The 22,030-nt window shown below is 34.2% G+C and overlaps 1 protein-coding gene across 4 annotated transcripts in view; it reads left to right on the top strand.

The window, feature by feature from the left end:
- Nucleotides 1–22,030, top strand: part of LOC149793620 (ras association domain-containing protein 1-like) — a 117,035-nt gene that overhangs the window by 59,210 nt on the left and 35,795 nt on the right. For all 4 annotated transcript variants that reach the window (XM_089967590.1, XM_089967589.1, XM_089967591.1 and 1 more), the window contains one exon: nt 20,725–20,897. In XM_089967590.1, the coding sequence (XP_089823716.1) occupies nt 20,725–20,897 (173 nt within the window). The remainder of the gene's footprint in view (nt 1–20,724; nt 20,898–22,030) is intronic.

The raw sequence follows: 22,030 nt of genomic DNA, 5'->3' as shown, positions 1-22,030 counted from the left end.
GTATGTGAGAAAGCTCGCTATGCTAGACCAATGTGGGTATGTGAGAAAGCTTGCTGTGCTAGACCAATGTGGGTATGTGAGAAAGCTTGCCAGTAGCTTCCCATGGTTCTTCCTCCACAGGTTGCATTAGCATACTGTGTGCTGGAAAATGGCATTAAACCCTACAAAACAAAACCCAAATACATTTTAGATTTATTTGTTTAAACTTTGTCATATTTACTTTATTTTCCTTTTCAACTATATCAACAGTAACAAAGCTAGACCTTTTGTAATCATTTTTTTAAATACTCATAACTGAATGAATAGAAGACACTTTTTTTTAAAATCTATTTACTTTTCAGTTATCACTAGTCACCATAAAATTGGCAACATACATCAAAAAGATCTTTGAAAAGCCAACTTTTGAGAACAGTTTGATTACACTTATTTTAATGCATTTAATTATTGGCCAGACAATAACTATATAATGATTTCCTGTAATTATGTAAACTGTGGGTGTTTATACCATAAACACTGTTATGGATTGATTGGCTGATGACTGGAGATTAGTGTCCTTTATTTCCAAACACACCTGTCAAATAAATTGCACAGTTATATTTTTGCGCAGTAAAACACAAAGAAAGAAAGCTATGCATTTACTGTATAAAAGAATTTGAATCTTTAATCTACCTATCGATTTACTGTTTCGTCTTGTTAATCATATCATGTTATTTACTCGGTGTTTATGAGCTGTGGGCATTTAAAAATAACAAAATCGTTGAAAAAAATTGCATAATGAAATATTGAGCATTGCAAAAAAGCTCGTCCAATTTTATTCTCTACTCATAGCTAGAGAGGATGATAATAGATATCATTATAAGATTTCAAATAGTAGGATTCTGGATTTCGATTATTAATGGCAAAGAGATTAAATTGTCCACTCATATGTCAGATAGTTTTTTCTGAGACTAATACTGATTTAAACATATAAAAATGTATGAAATATATCAATAATACTTTGATATCTGTCAGAACAATCTACAAATAACAAGGCACAAAAGCTTCAAACTTTATATTCAGGAATTGCCTGCCTCATTGTCCTATCATCTAAAAGGGAAGTTATTACAGTATTAAATGGGATTTAAATCTTCTACTGAAAATGTTTAGGACTTAATTGTAGACTTCCAGTTGAAAACTTGTCAATGGGAAAATATACCACTCGAGGAAAGAAAATGTACATCCTGTAGTAATTACTGCTGTGAAAGAAACAGTACTTTTGTAGTAATTACTGCAGTGAAAATGATACTGTGGACCAAGACCATATTTTTATTGGTGTTTTTCCAGTAGATTAAACATTCAAATCCTTTCAGCTTCAAGAGCAAGACTTTAGAAGCCCTTCTACTACTGTAGACCTACGTGATATTTTAAACTTGCAAAAGTTACCTTCTATGCATAATTGTATAGTTCTCCATAACCCGTACAATAAAAAACAACTTGGCACTTGTATAACGAAAACAATATCTTAAATAGATCTGTGTTTATGCTATGCGTTACCGGTGTTTTTCCACAACTTTTGTAATCTATCAGAACACACATGTCCACGTCATCCGAGGTTGGTAGTTTACTTGCCTTGAAGCTGCAAATAGCTGGCCATGCACATAGATCTTTTCAATTTTTCCCAAAATAAGGAAAAACACAGCTGGTAAAACTTTATTTTTATCATAATTAAACTTGCAAGCTCAGCCAGTCTCACTTAAAGTTGGTATCACATCAGTTTTCAAAATGGTAAGTAATATATATTAATACATTAGTCATTGTATGTATATATATATATGTGACAGTCAACCCCAAGTTTCAAGTCTCTGTCTTAAGGAATCAATGATCAAAGTTTTTAGAAAGTTTTAAGGGGTGGGGGGGCATGGGTTTTTAAGAAAAACAACAAATTTCTGACCCACCGAAGGCTTGATAAAACATATTGATGCCTGATTTTTGGTAAATGAAAGCCCAAGCCTGGCTGGAAATTAAATGGTTGCTCCCTATGACTCCCTGAAATGCATTAGCGTTATCATGTATTGATAGACAGGATTAGATAATTCCCATCTTTCAAAGGCATGGAGATGCAGATTGACAAGTGAAAATCCTTTAAACATGTAGACATTTATATCATGGATAAAAGGTTCAGTGGCTAATTAAAATTTATTTTAGAATGTTTAATTTTATTTTATTTTATAGAATATCCTAAAATCCCAGTTGTTGGATCCTTCCTTTACCAGCCTTTCCTACATATCAGTCAACCTTCCTTCATCATCTGCTAGATGTCTATCAACATCTTGGTTTGAGTAATCTCATATTAGATTATGTAGGTCGACATGGGGGAAATGTTCCCAGGATCGGAACTAAAATTTAGGGAATATAATATTTTCTTCATAAATATGTTGGATTTGATTTTACTTTCTGCTTCATGTAACAAGTCTGTAAATTTTCATACTTTTTGTTTGCATTAGAAAAGGGTTATGTAAATTAGCATGGGCAGGACTTGGATTCCTTATTCTTTGCCTTAAAATGTTGGTAGGTCATATGGCCATATTATAGAAATGTTTACAGTGTCATCTTTTGTACATAACTGTGTATGGTATTTCACATTTAACAACCATATCCAAGGAAGCCTAGCAGGGTTCAAATTGCCCTTTGTCTTCACTCATCATTGGTTATAAATGGCTGAGGTGACTGGGTTTGAAACATTTGATTTCTATTTTTCATTTTGGGCTGAATAGACATTTGGTATTATGTCATTACAAAGCAAGTGACTGTCATCTGAAGTTTGCTGTGGATGACAAGGATGTATGGTGTCTGTCTGACATGGATTGTTGTAACGTTCTTTTGTCACTGGAAGGCTTATCTTCATTACATGATGTCAAAATAAATTTTAACAAGGCAAAATTGCAACATATACTTTCTTTTGATCTTGAATAATGTCCACTAAGCATATTTAACACATCTCATCAAGAAGCTCCATATATATTGCCAGACAATTCTCTGTCAAGTGAAACAGTTGAAGTACGAAATATGCCTACAAATCAACTCTAGCTGCAAACTGCATAGACCCAGATCTGCTGTCATATAATGTGCCAGCAGATCTAGGTCTGTGCAGTTTGTTTGGAGTAATAAATACAACAAACAACCCCAGTCTGATGGTGCAGTATTTGATTGCAGAGAAGGGGCTACAGTGTATGTTGTTCACAGTTGGACTTGTGAAAATAGATTGTATTTAAAATGAAGCCAAGTTGTGTCATTTTGAGTACAAGGAAAATCCATGTATTGAGATGATAATAATAATAATAATGATAATTAAAGCACGAAATTGCTAACTTTTATGATTTTCATAGAATTTGTAGAAAAAAAATTGTTTAGCAGTTGGCATTGTAATATAATTTGCAAAAGTGAATCATTAAATGCAGGTTAGAATACATGTAGATTCTGCTCAACTGATTCAACATAGATCAAGTATAATTTGTTAGGAGTGTCTTTCATCCTCTGCAGTTTAAATTGAGTTTAATTCAGATGTCTAGTAGATTGCATGTTCAAAATCATTAAAAGCTTTTGAATGCAATACCTGAGCATACCTAGGTCACAAAATAATGTAAACTGTTAAGGTTGAAGGTTCTTCATTGATGCCAGTGTGAAAAAAAATTAGTTTTGTGGTACTACAAGATTTTTTCAATTTAAAACCATTCAGCCGAGTCTAATTCCACGTTATGTAGAAATTGTAGAATCAGCAAAATCACTGTTGAAGATTCTTGCTTAGATATGCCATATAAATGGTGATAAATATATTTCATAACATCCATAAGAGTACTGCATTTAAGTGAATTGTGTGCCAGATATTGTAAGAAATGAACTTGTGCCAGATAGCCAGATATTGTAAGAAATGACCTTGTGCCAGATATTGTAAGAAAGGACCTTGTGTCAGATGAGATCATACTTTAATCTTGAGAAAAATTAGTCACAGGGTTATGAAAACTATGTGGGTACATTTTTGGGTGCATACTTATTTATAACCCAAACAGTGCAGTCAAGTTGATGCATATTACCTTGACATGATTTTTTCTGTCATCATTAAAATCATTGACCCAAGTGGCCTAGTGGTTATAGCGTCCACCTAGGATGCAGGAGGTTGTGGGATCGAGCTCCAGACGAGTCATACTAAAGACTTATAAAAATGGTGAAACAGCTGCCTTGCTAGGCACTGAGCATTAAGAGGTTAGTGTTAGGACTGGTTGGCGTGGTGTCAGAATAATGTGACTGGGTGGGACATCATGCTATATATCTGCAGCATGATGTCCCAGTGCTAGACATCACTAGAAACTGCCACACTGCAGACAGCATAGTGATATAATTGAAAAATTGTTAAAGCTGCATTAAAAATCCAAATCACACACACACACACACACACACATTGACCCAAGAGGAGTCAGCATAGTAACTCAAATGCTGAGAGTGGAGAGGACATCATCAGATAATTTCTTTCCTTCTGGCTGGTTCCATTAATTAGTGTCTTGTGGGTGCATACAATTTTCCCACTGAATACTAAGACCTCAATAACTGTAAACACCTGGGTGATATGAGATCAATTAAGGTCATCAACATTTGTTTCTGATACTTATTACTTGGCTAACTTTAGGTGAGAAATAAATACACATTGTCTGTGCACCTTGGCAGATATATTGTGGTCATTCATGCTTATGTGTATCGGTAAATTTTCTTTGTGTGCACTGATTGAGGGAGTGGTATATTTCTGTATTATGTTTCACCATGATAAGTAGATAACAGTGATAAATTTAGATAAGGGATATAGCCCTTGGAAGTTTGCTAAGTACATTTATGCCCCCCCCCCCAAAAAAAAAACTCATGCAGTTTTGTAATACATATACTGTTGAACATATATATACAAACAAAACTGTTAGTAATTTAGTCAGTCTCATAATCAAACAATAGTCCAAGAAATATAACAAAATGTGATATTTTACCCTTGTTTCCTGTACCCTTTTTTTGGATGGACCCCAACTAGCCAAGACAAGTAAAAATTACTGGGCTAGTGTAATTTCATGTAAATAACATAGGTAGGTAAAAAAATCATTGGGCTACTGGAATATCTTGTAAATAACATAGGCAAGTAAAAAATCATTGGGCTACTGGAATTTCTTGTAAGTAGTCCATGTTTTATATAGGAAAAGAACATGGAATAAATTTAATTTTGAAATCATGTTTCCTGCATCCTCCTCCTTGCCAGGTTAGTAGGTAAAATCTGAATTGTAACCCGTTGTCACAGTTATAAGAATATTTGGATATATAATACAATTTTAGGGGTCCATAAAGCCAATATCTGAAATTTATTGTTGAATCAAAGAAGCATGCATAGTCATCTCATATACTATAATTATTTGGTCTTTTTTTTTTTTTTAGTGACTCCCTTTGCAGAGACTGGTTATGGACCCATGTCCAAATGAGATATCGTGCTGAATTCCCAATTATAGTAATTAATTCCTGACTTTTTGTCGATTATCTTTCTTCTCCAGATTGATGGGCCTTGGTGCCTTTTCCAATTTAGGGTATCAGGGGATTTAAGAGAGATTATGTAATATATTTTACATGTAATATATTTTACATGTACACCTATCTGTTTTCTGTGTCTCTTATAACATACCAGTGTCACAGATGTTTACTTTGTAGAACATTTGCATCTGTTGCACTAAAAATCAATGAAGGCTATCAAAATTAATCTGTTACTAATAGAAAAAAGTCAGCAACATCACTCATATCATTCAAGCAAATAATCATTTATTTTAACTTTTCTTTTGGAAAGTTTGAAATATAGCAGGATTGTTATCCCCAGATCTGAATTTTTAGTTGACACTCTTTCTCAAACCAGTATTTTAGGGTACATTGAGATTTGAGGGAACACTTTTACTTTGCCATCAGCTGTTTCCTATTAAGACAGTGCCCACAAAGCCAGGGATTATTTTTCCTTTCTGTCCAGTCTTTTTGAAAATGTCTCGAGATTGCCTTCATTTGTTTTCCATAAAACTGTCAGATTACCTAACTCTGAAGGCTTTATGGTATCTTAAGCACTTTCATGGTCATGGACCAATTTACTGAAGTACATATTAAAATGTTCATGTTTTACTACTTATAACAGGCAGATTCATTGTAAGCACATACATGCAGCAGTAGAACCTCTAAAAACGTGACCAGCTGTAGAAGTGGTGCAGTTTATTGTTTGACTGTTTTATTGTATTGATTCCAGATGCAATTACTGGGCTTGTGACTGCATCACGGTATACTGTATCAGAACCAGTCATGAGCTTGGGCCATTTGTACTCAAAATGTTTACTACTGCTTGAGGAGAATAAAATGGAAGAAAGTTTACAACTTGACAAATTTATGCACACTGTAATACATGCACATTGTGAACATATTTGGGTGATAAAATATCGCAGTATTCATGTAATGGTGCACCTAAGGCACAGCACTGAAGAATAGTCTGGTGAAATCAACAATTCTTCAGCACATTAGATTAACCGAACTATCAGATAAATGGGGTTAATTTTGAATTATTTTTCAAAATTTGTACTTAAGGTGGTGTTTTATTCATTGTTTATTTATGGATGACATACAGATGGTTTATGGGTGATCAATATTGGGAATTTGTTAAATTTAATGATCAGCCGATTAATGAACAGTTGATTACCTAATTGATTATTGATGATTTCGTTAACTCTTTACCTCATAGAGCAAAGTTACTCAGTGGAGTGCGCTATAAATAGAACACCTGTTACCTATTCCACACCATATGCATAGGCCTGCCTGTTAAATGTTAAGCACTGTAGCATATGTTACATTTAACAACAATTTTAACTATTTTGCATTTTTGGTACACAGCTATTATGTGTGGAAAAATTTAAGAGTAAAGTCCGATTGTTATAGCTGTGTAATTATTTTCCAGAGAAGAATTTTTTATGTGCTTTAAAATCTTGAGAGAACTCATTCACCGTCAAGTCAGTGAAGCCACGTGACCAACCATAGCTGCCATTTCTCATACTTGAAATTTACAAGTTTTTTGTCTGCATCTACATCACTAAGTCATCTGAATTTGATAATTTAAAAAAAAAACTAATTGCTGCCTACATCAATATCAGAGCCTTTACCTAAGTTATTGAAGCGGTCATAGTTGTGATTCTAATCGTGAAAACTTTGTAAGTACTGAATGAAATCCATGACCTCCATTTTGGAGAGTGGAGATTATGACCTAGTTACTTTAAATAGCAGATTTCGACCAGATCATAAACAGTGACCACGTGATCTGACATAATTGTCATTCACAGAAATGAATGTAGTATCTAATGCTTAAAATGGCTGATGTGTACAGCAGGCGTCAAAAGGCGCTTCCATGTGAATGAAGTAGAGGCGTCAAAAGGCACTTCCATGCGAATAGAGTAGAGGCGTCAAAAGGGGCTTGCATGAGGTAAAGGATTAAATACCAGTGATTGACCAAACTCATGAATTGGAACAAATCTATGAATAAGTAAGATTGTTCTGGCAACAAATAAAATAAAATAAATCATTATGTTTAAATGAGGCTTTATTTACCCCTTGTCTTTAGACAGTTAAAAATGTACTGTAAAACTCTGTTTATTTAAGCCAGTATTTATCACTTGTCCAGTCATAGCTACCCATGCTAACACAATACAAAATCAGCTGTAATTTACATTGTTTATTTAATTCTGTATTTACCGCATGTCCAAACACTGGTAATAATGTACTGTAAGTTGCAGTGTTTAATTAAGTCTGTTTTTCCCTTTTGTCCTTGCACAAAAAAAAAAAATGTACTGTAAAGCACCAAAAATCTTTAATATTAGGATCTTGGAGACGAACATTTTATCATAAAGCCATTTTAATCATAATGGGCATATCCTGCCTTATCACAAATTAAATGAATGTAATTGATTTATTTCAACGCAGACCAGTTATCAGATTGCAGATAACATGAATGACTATTGACAGTAAAGGATGTTCAAATAAACTTTAAAACAAAACATCAATTGCATTACTTGCTGCCAACATCTGTTAGTCCAACTACTCTGTTAAAATGGTCTTCACTTGTATCTAACTGTCATCAGGATAGTTTTGTATTGTATGCATTATGATATTTTCAATGCAGAATTTAATGCAGATAAAATGTTTGCAAAAATTATTTCTTGCTAAATTTGCTTAAATTTTGTTTATTCTTTTGTGATTTACAATATTAAGTTATTCAGTTTGATAACACAGTCATGATTTGAAAATGGTCTTTGACTATATATATATATATATATATATATATATATATATATATATATATATATATATATATAGTTTGATAACACAGATTTGGTGTGATAGCAAAGTCTTGTTTTGATAACAGTCATCATCTCACAACACCAGTCTTAGTTTATAGTTTGACAAAATTATGGTTTGATAAGTCATGTTGATAGCACATTTTGCTGACATCATGGAACATCAAGAATTCAACTTGCTGAAACTGCAAAACTCCATAATAAATTCATCATTATGGTTATTCAAACCTCCCAAAATAATATTTGATCTTTGCAAATTCAAAAGCCTTCGCCAAGTATGTGATTTTTTAAAGAGGAAATTTGATGAAATAAGAGTCATTTACCATGGCCATTTATTCCTGTATACCTATGGTTGGAAAGATGGACACTAGGTTGCATCATCTGGCTGGCTAATTGATCAAACCAACATTTTTACAGAAGTTGTTAGTTATACTCGAATCTTTTTACTACAATGAATCCTTTCAAAAAAAGGTTTTATCTTTTCACATTCCCTTTTCACACTTACAAGATACAAAATTGTATATCTGTCAAGTCATTAATATCCCAAAATTTTGCAGCCTTCTCCACTCATACCTACTTCTGAATCTTTTACAGAGTATGTATATACCATATTTATTCTAATAGAAACCCCACTTAAAATACCCCCCTTTTTTCCCCCCAAAAGGAAATTCCTCCCTTATCAAGGCTTATAGACATCCATTATGACATACTCAGATAATTAAAAAAAACGCATGATTAATCTAACAAGCGTTACAAACATCAAAACAATATAATTTATGAACGTTTTCAGTCAAACAGTGATGTACTGTATTCAAAAACACACCCACTCATTCTTTGAAAATTGCACCGCTCCAGGAGCATCAATTAGAATAACTATGGTATGTGAGGGTGGTTGTTAATAACAAAATTACTTGTAGTCTTATTTTTTAAACATAATTTCATTTAATGAATGAGTTAATATGATTTACAATGAAAACATAAACATATCTGATTTCCATTGATAATGACATGGCAATCTAAAGCTTAGATTTAATAGATTCCTCGGCAATGCAATCGATCTGAGAAGAAATGGGGACTGGTGATTCATTGGTATTGTAATGCTATATGGATTTATCATTACTGTTCAGGAAAGACTCAGAGGTCATATGGCTATTGCCCAAGGGAAGTAATTCAGAAATTGTCTATTATATAATACATTTTTATGTGATGGATATTATCAGCTTGTAATAATATGTCTAGATAATTGGCATTTTGCCTTTAAAAGTCTGACAATATCACATAAAGGCATTGGCCATTAAATGTACATGATAAATAAGCACTCTAATGCATAGAATAGTTTATCGTTTTTACAGTGGAGTCTGTAAAGGTAGTCGCTGTATTTTACACCTGGCAGGCAAACTGCTCTGTGTGCATTATATATTTTAATAAATATAACGCTAAGATATAGTGGAACTTTTATTGAGCCATTCATTAGAAAAATAATCTTTTATCTTGATAACAGTTTCTTTTGTCATTGATGGTTTGAAAGGGATCCATTATGCCGTTGTTGATCATATTGGAAATTTTAAAAACTTTTTCCCCAAGATTACAATGAAGATGAATCTCTGTACATTGGCAGTTAAGCTATAAGTATTGAAATTGCTGTTGAAGACATAATAAAGTATGTAACTCTCTTTGTAGATGATTCATCATGCTTGAAATGTTATGTTCTTTGTTAAAATTGACTTAAAGAAATTTTTCATTTTTAATGCTAAATTATCTTCACTGTAGACAAAATATTTGTATTGATATTGTTTTGTTGGGGGGAACAAAAAAATTTTCATCATGAAAGTGAATAAGAATCCATAATCATTATAAAGTACTTTCACTTCCATCAGTGGTACCTGTTAGATTAATCAAAAAACCGTTTATAAACAAGCACATTCTCTGTAAAAATGTGTGATATCATTTGTTACTTAGTTTACTAACATTGAGGTTTTCCATGATGTCACATCAGATGATAGATATTTATACAAATCTCACATGGTTACCATCATTGCCTATTGCCAACAAACAATCATATGGCACAACAGCAGCTAGCTGATGATACACAAGTGTGATGAGGTACTGTCACCAATTAAAATGTGGCCTTGAGATAATTGTTGACCTTGGGTGTACAGGAAAATATATAATAGAAACAAATTGCTTCATTTCCTGTGACTTGCACACCAAAATATCCTATTAGTGTGGATATATTAGTAGCAAATATGTCATATTATGACGGGGAGTCTTTTTTTGTCTTCCAACAATAGAAGCTTGAATATGTCATTAGTCATCAAAGAAATTAACCAATAATCTTGTGTGTGTGTGTGTGTGTGTGTATATATATATATATATATATATATATATATATATATATATATATATATTACACAAGCTCATTAGATGACAAGTACATTGAAACCTATCAAAACTGAAACCTCATTAACAGAAATCCCATGAAACAGTAATTTCTCCTGGATTTTAACTTTTCCCCCTCTGGCATTTTGTTAATGGGGAAATTATACATTTTTCTTAGGGTAAGGTGTGTGTGTATAACTTTTATACGATTATCAAAATATATGAATAGACCCCTTATGTTATGTTTCAACAAAGGATTGGGATTTTTTGAATGACAAATCTTCAAATTCTTTGTCTTCATTATGGGCATTGCAACAGCCATTGTTTTTTTTGACAGTGGCATTATGTCATATACATTAGAAGTGCATGTAACAGTAGAGACGTTACCAGAGAATACCAAAAACCTATATCAGTCACTATAGCCGTGCCAGATGCAGGTTGTAAAATGTTCTTAGTGACTAGAGAATCGATGAAAGCACCTCATTGCTCAGTTGTTGAAGTCATTTTTATTAAGTGCTTTATTATAGCAGTTTATTTTGGAAGTCAAGTGCTTACTTGATCAGATTGAACTTTGTTATTTTGTAATCAATATTATGTGGTCTATTATGATCGAGGTAAATCAATGGTGCACGATTTTCATGTCCTTGTTTTTAAGGGGGATTAATTAAATGTGGGGGGCATACATTTTTGTGTTTAGCAGAACACAATGTTGAAACTTAATCGTTTTTCTGGTCCCAAATATTTTCTTCTATTCAAAATTTTTAATAAACATTCACTCTGTAAACCAAATCCCTCTGCTCTGAAAACTGATATTTTCTTGGGGTCCAATTGTTAATTTTACACTAAAATGAATCCCTTAAAACTGAAACTTACTTAGAATTGTGACCATCCAGTTAGTTGTCTTTAAACAGCCTAAGGCAAGAAAGAGTAAAATGAAAGTTTCCATGGAAACACATGTATAAATATCGAGTGAAATCTTTATTATCAGAATATCTCTGTTAAAATTTTAGCAGCTGTTGATGTGGTTGTCAGAATATTTCTGTATACATGTATGTAAGAGGATAGTTTGGTTTGGGTTATGATTTAAGGCACAGGAACATGCGAAGGTTATTTAGAACTGAGCCAGTTCTGTAAAGTGCCTTGCCCAAGGACACACCATGGTAGCCAGTCAAGGCTGTTGCAGTGATAGAATTCTAACCTGTATCCATTCAGTCACAAGTCTGGCAAGCTGACCACTCATTGACATCAATTCTTTCAAGGATAAACCTGTCATATCTCATTCTTTGAAAATACATCCTCAGTAATCTGAATTCCCTCTTGTAAATCCAGTCCCCTTGGCCCAAAGTCGGAAGTTTCACTTTGTGTAGTGTACAGTCTACAGATAACAACTGTAGAAGTTCAGTGTAGGAATAGCTTTATGTTTAATTAGAAGATCAAAATTTTATGTTAATTTTTTTTAAAAATTGTTTTTTTCTACCAAAGGCTAAGTTTATTTACATGTAATATTAGTCTGGAAGGACTGATTTTCAGAGGAAGTGTTTAATTTTCTGTTTTCCAAATAAATTTGGTCTTTACCAGTGTTTAAAAGGGCAGATGTCAGAAATACATCAAAGTAATCTTTGATTTGCATATATTGGCATCCAGGTACAATATTTATTCTAATTGGAACTCAAGACTTGTGGTTGAATGACTTTGCTTTTTTTTTTCTTCATTTAATCAGATTTTGTGGGATATAGTGTTTACATTTACATACCCAGGATGCTGTGTACTTTTATGCCAGTTTAAATTTCAAATCTGTCAGTTGTGTGAATAAACAGTTTGACAATTTATTGCTTTCTAGCATGCCATTACTGCTTTTGATATTACTGGAAAATAAATGACAGCTGTTTGAAAATGTCAGTGGAAGAGGATGGAGTTTATATTTGCATAATCTGCTTTCATTTGTTGATAATGGATTCTGATGATAACAATGAAAATAAAGTGTGCCACAAGTCTGTATTATGCAGCAGATGTTTCAGGTTTCAGTCACTAATGAATTATGTATTTTCAATGGCTTTTCATTACATGTGTATTTATATTTTCAAGCACCAGTCTATAAGCAAACCAGACAATGAACTTGGGTATCACTGAAATGCGAGAATTTCTTCATGCTTGATGATAAAAAAAACAACCAGCATGTATAAATGTGATTTTATGATTTACAACATACATACACCAGTCTTACTTTGTGAAAATTTAATATTGAGAAAAAGATTTGTATGTTTTGTCAGTCTTTCTTAGAATTGAAAAAAGACAAATTCAGTTTTTTCATTTGTAAAAGAAACTCACATAAGTATGTTAAAAGATGAAAGGTATAAATTCAGAACTCCGCAACAGTCAGCGGCAATTTCTTATATTTTCTTTTCTTGCTCAGCATTATAACACACACTAAATTTGTCTTCCAGTTTAAAAACTTAAGCAAGTAATATAATCAGGTCATATCAGCTTGAGGAGGTGCCAAGGAAACAAGAAGTCCCCCCTCCCCAAGTGCGAAAGACTCATCTAAATCATACTATTGCTGCTATATTGTGAGAGAAGATAGCAGGTTACAAGAAACAGAGGAAAAGTATACTTTCATGTATTATATCGAGGCCATCTCTTGGACCCTGTAGATTATAGATGAATAAGTGAATGTCAAACATTTCTGGAAAGTAATGGCTACAGTAGATGCAACATCCTCTGGATCTGATATTGTTTGCATGGGTTCATACAGGGGTAAATGAGAATATGAATGGTTTATGGCAATATACGTCATGTATGATGATAAGAAAAAATCAGTGGCTAATAATGCAGTTGCAAGATAATGGCATACTATTGGAACTAAAACGCTTCTAGCAATGTATAAATACATGTCTTTTCACTACTAGTCCTTTCTTTTCCATGTGTCTAGACCCATCACATTTTTATCATTTCACCAAACATTGTCTCCTTTGTTTATTTTTGTTGTTACATAGTTAGGGTAATATTTGGTTAATAGAATGTTAGTCAAATTTAAGAAGCCTTTCTTGTGCATTTCATTGTTTTTTTATGATCCCTATGAAAAGTATAGATCAGCTTACTTTGACAAGAGTTAACATGATACCATTATGAAATTAGAGTTGCATGTTTTGAAAACTAACGAAAGTTGTTTTGTTAAGGGATTTTTTTGTGATTGCCCACTACAGTAATATAACCTAGATGAATGGTAATGAACTCTCTTCGACCCATTGTTTAGTTTTACATATAATACCTATTTTTCTCATTGGCATTTTGACTGGACATTTTTGTGTCTTTAAGTACTCAATACCCTTTGTTTTGTTTTGTTTGTTTGTTTGTGTTGCAGATTCCAGCTTTCTTTCAAGGGCTGTTCAAATATTCATAGGTTTGCTGTAGTTAATTTACCTTTGGAAATGAATTTCAGTACCAGAAGGTGAAACTCTCATGCTGGTATTGATTTAGTTTTAGCATTCTTCTGTATCAAAGGACTTGAGCTGTTAATCAGTAATCAGTGGATTTCTCCTGACTAGATGCCACTCCATGCTCAGACCATGCTGAATACACTGGTCAACAGTGAAATCATTACTGACTTGAAAAGGCCCTAATCTGTAGTATTTTGGTGTGCCGAACACGAATATAACCGTGAAAAATTTGTATTGGCTCTCGTTTTGAAGATATTCATATACCTCATTTTCTATGTTTCACTGTGTAAATTTCTCCAGTAGGACTGCAGCAACATCCGGAATAATGATGTAACATTGCATAATACCATCATGCTCACATCATCCACAGTTGATTGCATCATTTTCTGATGCAATGCAATACTAATGCCATGCGGCTGCTGAAGTAAGTTGACGTCAGCAGTGTACTATACATGTGTAGGCCTATTATACTAATGCCAGGCGGCTGCTGAAGCTGACGTAAGCAGTGTACTATATAAAGCCCAATCAGATAGGTTCAGCATTTAAAATATTTTAGACGTTGTGCGAGACAGTTCAAGCTACTGTTACATAAAACTTATTATTTTATCCATTTACGTACAATAAAGAACAGTAATGCCTCGAAAGTGTGTTAATACCGCGGACAATTTTTGCTATATTTGTGGGGAAGTGACATTTGCCAACCAGAAGAAAAGTATCAATTCTCAAGTGAAGAAGGCATATCATCTTTACTTCGGATGCAAGGTTGGTGACCAAGACAAGCCTTGGGCTCCGCATATATGCTGTGCTACATGTACAACACAGCTTTCACAGTGGTTGAATTGCAAAAGGTCATCAATGCCGTTTGCAGTCCCAATGGTGTGGAGAGAGCCAAGCAACCACCTAAATGACTGTTACTTCTGCTTGGTTCCTCCTCTTTCCGGCGGAATAACGAAGCAAAAGAAGTCGAGAATAGTCTACCCAAACATTCCGTCTGCATTGAGACCAGTTCCACATGGTGAGGGACTTCCTATTCCAGAACCTCCAGCAGAATATTCTCTTGATTCATCTGACGAAGACAAAGGTGAGTCGACCTGTTCTTCTCCTGGTCCATCAGCATGCAGTGATCCAGATTATCACTGTGGTGCATCATCAACCCCACACAGAATAACACAGGAAGAACTAAATGACCTGATTCGTGATTTGGACTTATCAAAGAACAAGGCAGAATTGCTAGGATCAAGACTCCAACAATGGAATCTTCTAGAAGAAGATGTCACAATTACTGCATATCGAAAGCGCCACCAGCAATTGGAGCCTTTCTTCAGAAAGGAAAGTAATCTGATATTCTGTTCCGATATTGAGGGCCTCATGAATGCTTTAAAAATCACTCATGACCCACAAGAATGGAGACTATTTGTGGACTCTTCGAAACTGAGTCTCAAGGCTGTGCTTTTGCACAATGGAAACATTCTTCCATCTATTCCAGTAGCGTATGCTGTCCACATGAAAGAGACATACGATAACTTAAGGCAGCTACTGAATTCCATTGAGTATAACAAGTACAGCTGGCACCTCTGTGGTGATTTGAAGGTAGTTGCCCTTTTAATGGGACTGCAGCAAGGATATACAAAATACATGTGTTTCTTATGCGAGTGGGATAGCCGAGCAAGGGAAATGCACTACATGAGGAAGGAATGGACTCACAGGCAGAATGTAGCCATTGGAGAGAAGAATATCCAACACCCAGCTCTGGTTGAGGCTCAGAAAATCTTGCTACCACCCCTTCACATCAAACTAGGTTTGATGAAGAACTTCGTGAAAGCCATTGACCGGACTTTGCCAGCATTCCGATACCTGCATGAAAAATTCCCTCGACTCAGCGAAGCAAAGATTAAAGAGGGAGTTTTTGTGGGTCCTCAGATTCGAGAGCTTTTCAAAGATGACCGGTTCAACAACTTGCTGGAAGGTGACGCGAAACAAGCATGGAATGCTTTTCGCCTAGTTTCTACAAACTTCCTCGGAAATGTTAGGGCAGAAAACTATAAGGAACTAGTAGAAGACATGTTGATGAAGTATAAGAAACTTGGCTGCAATATGTCTCTAAAGATTCACTTCCTTCATTCCCATTTGGATTTCTTTCCTAGCAACTGTGGTGTTGTTAGTGATGAACACGGCGAACGTTTTCATCAAGATATCGCAACAATGGAACAAAGATACCAGGGAAAATGGTCCATTACAATGCTGGCTGACTACTGCTGGACACTCCTCAGAGATGCTCCCGAACAGCTGTACAAGAGACAGGCGAAGAAATCTAAGATGTAGTCAATGACTTGATTTTTTATAGGTAGGCTATTACAGTTGACCTTTTACTATTGGAATGCATTTCGTTATGTAAACATTAATTTCTTGCAGATTACAAAAAAACTAGAGCCAATTTTGCAATTTGACTGTCATATTCGTGTTCAGCACATAAAAATTGATAAGAATTGACTAATTTTATTTCAGTAACATGACTTTTGTAAAAATTTGTTGTCCAGTGATATAAGCATTTCCACCCCATATACTTTGATTTGACCTGGCTGTATATCAATAAAACTGTCCACTCCCAGTAAGTTGTATAAAACCACCCATGGATTCAGCACCATGTATATTGTACCATGGTAACTTGCATAGCCCAAACCTCTTGGATTTAGACATATTCTTCTCACCTGCAGCAAAAAACAAAGCAAATTGTTGTTCAGGCACACTGAACTAACACTTTAGAGGAGGACTGAATGGATAATTTTCATCAAAGTTTTAGTGTGTGTGTGTGTGATTCAGATTTTGAACATAGTTTTAACAATTTTTCAGTCATATCACTACAATGTCTGCAGTGTGGCAGTTTTAATAATTTTCCAGTCATATCACTATGATGTCTGCAGTGTGGCAGTTTAAAGTGATGTCCTGCACTGGGGCATCATGCCACAGACATCATGTCCCATCCAAGCGCATTATCCTGACACCAGACTGACTAGTCCTAACACTAACCTCTTAATGCTGAGCGCCAAGCGAGGCATCAGCTAGTACCATTTTTATAAGTTTTTGGTATGACTCAGCAGGTGTTTTAACCCACGACCTCTTGCATCCATGGCAGATGCTTCAAAGTTTTAGTACTGGACAACTTTTTGAGGTCTGTATAAAGGTCAGTTAGTCTCCTGCATGGAGGAATCAAGTCTGAGGCATCTGCCATTTTATGTTTATACACAGGAGTTATATTTGTCCCTTTCATTGTTGGTTTCATTAGATTTAATGATGACACAATATCCACAAAATGAAATTGGTTGCTATTGGAAAACATTACAAATGACGCTGCCTTAAACTATGTAATTTCCATGCTTTCATCTTGGTGCCATTTATACTGATAAAATGACATTCAATTTGTACCATGGTGTTCATTTTTATGCCATCACTGATGCCATGCACTGTGACTGTATACAGCTCATGTGTGTGCATCTCGTCACTCACCAATGCAGTGAATTATTATATGTATTACTTTCATTGAAATTTCTTTGAAAATTATGGAATTATAATCTTTACTTGAGATAAAATTTGCCCATTATTAATTATTTAATGAAGATCTTACTTCATTGTGTCATCTTGCCCATAGTAGTTATATTTAAAGTCTACAATGTCTGTACTTATAGTAAGTAAAATTAAACTGTGCCCGATAACTAGTGATTTATTGTCTAAAAAGAACTGCTCCTGTCTAGACCCAAATAACCCTGATTTTCAACAACTAGGTCATCTGGTCACATGAAATGTTGTATGACTGCATATGCATGCATGTATACATTTGTATTTTTGTAAGCATGCACATTTCCAATACACAGAGCAAGTAAAATGATTCCTCAATTCATCCCCTATGTGAGGTTTGAAGACAATGGCTGCAGGTACATCTAAAGGGATGGTATATGCTGATCTTGTAAATATATTTTATCTGAACTTTCAATGCTGCGTTATTTTCAAAGGTTGATGAGATGTACATGTAGAAATAGGCAGTGTCATTTCACAATCCTGACATGGAATAACAAATTACTATGTGAATGACATGGGTTAACAAATTAGAATGTGACTGACATGGGATAACAGATTAATATGTTACTGACTTGGGATAACATATTACTATGTGACTGATATGGGATAACAAATTATTTATGATTGACATAGGATAACAAATTACAATGTGACTGACATGGGATAATAAATTACTATGTGACTGACAAGTGATAATGAACTAATATGTGACTGACATGTCACCAGTGCAGTGAATTATTATGCTATTTCTTTGAAACATACACATAAATAACCAGTACTTGAGATATAATTTGCCCAAAGACTTATTTAATTTGCAGGTATCTTTAGGGGGAAATTTACTTTCAATTTATGCTCTAACCCCAGGAATGCATCTATGGGTAAACTGAGCGTCAGTTGTACATCAAACTTGTTACTTCATCCAGGTGTTGAGCTTTGAAATCAGTACAAATTAGCGTAAGAACTGGGTTTCCATGTGTGTTGCTTGTGGATATTCACAAAATGTCACTGTTAATTAAATCTGAAAGAAGGGAAGATAGCGGAAAAAAATATTGAAAGGATATGTTAGAATACTAAATGCACCTTGTTAAATGACCTATTTTTATTTCTTTACATTTTGTTGTTGTTGAAATATTGCATTATAATATCTAAGCAATGAGTGGTCTGTTGAGTTTGATACTCTGATGTTTATTACATACATGCCAGAGCTTATTATTCATACATGTGGATAGATAAGAAAATTGTATCAGTATTTATAATACATTGTAAAAAAATTATAATAATTACTGTCAATTTAAAATTTTTTTGGACCAAGCTCATTTCTAAATGGAACCCAAATATATCCCTGCATAAAAACATGACTTGGTTCAGTGGAGGGACAATAATAAGCCATTGTCAAACTAACAAATGGAGAATTTGTTGGATACACGAGGTTATGAAAATAGTTTAATCTTTATATAGACAAAGAAAAAACTATTTTCAAGAGTTTTTCCTCAAGATTTAACTTGCTGAAAAAATATCTTCATTTGACTCTCTCTCTCTTTCTCATTACATTTAAAGTTATGGTGGACATCCTTACCTAAGGTGATTGAAAAAAAACAACAAATTTATCACTTTTCACAGTGCAAACTATTATTTTACTTAAAAGTTATTTGAGTACCCAGACCAAAACAATTTGTTATCAGTGATTTTGCACTGATCTGTTATGCAGAAACTGAACGCTGAGTAGGTTTGGTTGCAAATGAACAATTCCATTAGTTATTAGGTTCAGTTTCCGAGTAAAATACTTAACAAATAATAAGGTTTTGTCCTGTGGCTGCTGTTTGCAACACTACTTGTATTTAGTATGACATAAGTTAACCCTTTGTAGGTGTGAAATAAGCCATACTTAATATTAAGTTATGGATCACGTAGGAACCAGTCAGATAATGACTTCATTGTGTCCCCAAGCCCACCTTCGCCAACTCCTGTAGAAAATCAATCCTTCATTTTGCCTTCTGCATTACTATACTTGAGATGAAAGCAAAGTTTCTATTATAATGAAGGATATATAAGTACTGTATTTTTTGTAAACTAATATGATATACTTGATATTTGATTTTCATATGGCTGCAAGCAATTTCAGGGTTCTCTAAAGTTAAATGATCAGTGTTAACAACAATGCTAAATGTTACTGCAAGTTTGTAAATTGAGACATCACTGGGAAGTGTGGATATTAAAATTTTTGTGGAATGTTGTGACCCAGCTTCTACTGTGACCCCTTTAATATGATAACTGTGTTAAACTAATGGTTTGTAGGTGTGACTGTGGATGGTATCGATTAGTAGAAAGGGGCAGAAAAGAACTGAGGCTGCACTCCAGTTTTTTTAAAAAATATAACAGCTAGTTGTTCAAAAGGTGCCATGTTACAGGGCAGATAAGGCATCAATGCTCTCAGTATGTATCTATTTTCATGCTTGTCAGAGAATGGGAAATAGATATTACAAAGCATTTGGCAAATTTATTTCGAGTTGACTTCACTCCTAACAATCCTTTGTTCTACAGTGCTTGAAAATCCACCAATTTTTTTTTTCAACCCCAGCAAAAAAAACATACTGAACAAAAATATTGGGGAAATATTTCTGTTGTAAGGCACTAATGTACATGTCCAAAGTAATATTTTAATGGAGTGAAAAGAAAGCCATCACTTGTACAGTTTCCTGGAAAATTGCTTACTTTGAAAATGTTGATGAAAAGGAGAACTAGGAGAAATGAGGCTGATATGAATTTATGCTAAACAAAAATAAATATGTCAAGAAGGAAATACGACCAGCTTCAGGGTTCAAATTCCTGTTGGCCCACATTGCACTCAGTCTGCATCCATGGTTACTAAACAAGTGGAGAGAACTGTGTTCTCTTATTAGTCATATCATAGATAAAAAAAAGTGCTTTTGATTATAATCTGATTCAATTTTGTTTCATTGCAGATTGTCAATTGACATGTCATCACAAGTGCAGGCCATTGGTCACCTTGGATTGCAAGTCTATCTCACAGGATTCGGCAGACAATGTGGACGAGGGGATGGAACTGTTTGCTGACGAGGAGCAGACACTGTTTACCTCATCACCTTCCGTAGAGCTGGCATCAGAACCATCCACTGTAGGTTTACAACAGATTTGTCTTCTGCATCCATAAATTGAAATGCACATCTTGTATGCAAATTATATCATGTAGTGTGTGTGTATTGGAATGCTGAAAAGTACCGCATCATCAGTTTAGATGATGCAGGAAATTGTATCTCACTGCAGTGATTGTCTTTACATCTGTATTTAATGAAAGCCCAGCTGTGAGAAGCATAGACAGTGGATAATTTGTGTTGTTTCACTTGCTCTCCTTATCTGTGCTGTTTACTATAAATCAGTAAAATGAACAGTGTGGACCATAACTGATTAGTGCATAATAGGCAGATCTTGGTCTATGTGGTTACCAGTTCAGTGTGATTATAGACAGGTAAATACAGTATGTAATACCTAAATACCAGTGTTAAAACTTTATTTATCATGAAATATTCCAGATGAAGGCAGTTTTGCTTTTCATTAGAATATAAAAAGTAATTGTTTGGCATTGGTGATTGAAATTAATATGAATTAGTTAGGCAAAGTGTAAAAGAGTTATACAAAATTTGAGGACCTAATTTTCTTGATATTGGTTGTTTATTGTGCAAGTATGCGATTCAGAGTATTATTTACAAAGAGCTCAGTGATTTTTGCAGAATGTTCACGATGTAAAATGTGATAAAGTTACTAAATATGTCATATATACTTGCACACAAGTCATATCCAACTGCAAATTTCTTAAACCGTGATCTACCATTGCATAATGCACCCATAGATCTGGGTCTATACTGCTTGTTAGGGGTAATGATTAAAACAAAGAGCATAAACCCTGATCTGCTGGTGCATTATGCTACTGCAGATGATGGATTGTATCATGTTACAGTTGGACCTGACTTGTGAGTATGTATGGTAGTTGTTTACAGTATTTCTTTTTCACAAGGTTATTGGTGTTTTTTTTTTCTCCATACCAATTAGCAAAACTGTTTAGAGTATTTCTACCCTTTTTGGAAACATGTAAAAGACAGAAGTTTTACTTTCGTAAAAATTACATTAAAATGCTGACTGCACTGGACTTTTTATGGTGGAGTATTATATTTAGCCATTATGCAATGAAATGTAATAATCCTCAGGACTGTTCCTGGCTGCTAACTGCCAAGGTACAGGGAGGATAACTGT

This window comes from Sinohyriopsis cumingii, chromosome 8 (assembly GCF_028554795.1).
Source record: "Sinohyriopsis cumingii isolate HCF-2022 chromosome 8, ASM2855479v2, whole genome shotgun sequence".
Classification (NCBI taxonomy): Eukaryota; Metazoa; Mollusca; class Bivalvia; order Unionida; family Unionidae; genus Sinohyriopsis; species Sinohyriopsis cumingii.
Note: the sequence above shows the minus strand (reverse complement) of the source record. Positions and strands in the feature narration are given on the sequence as shown.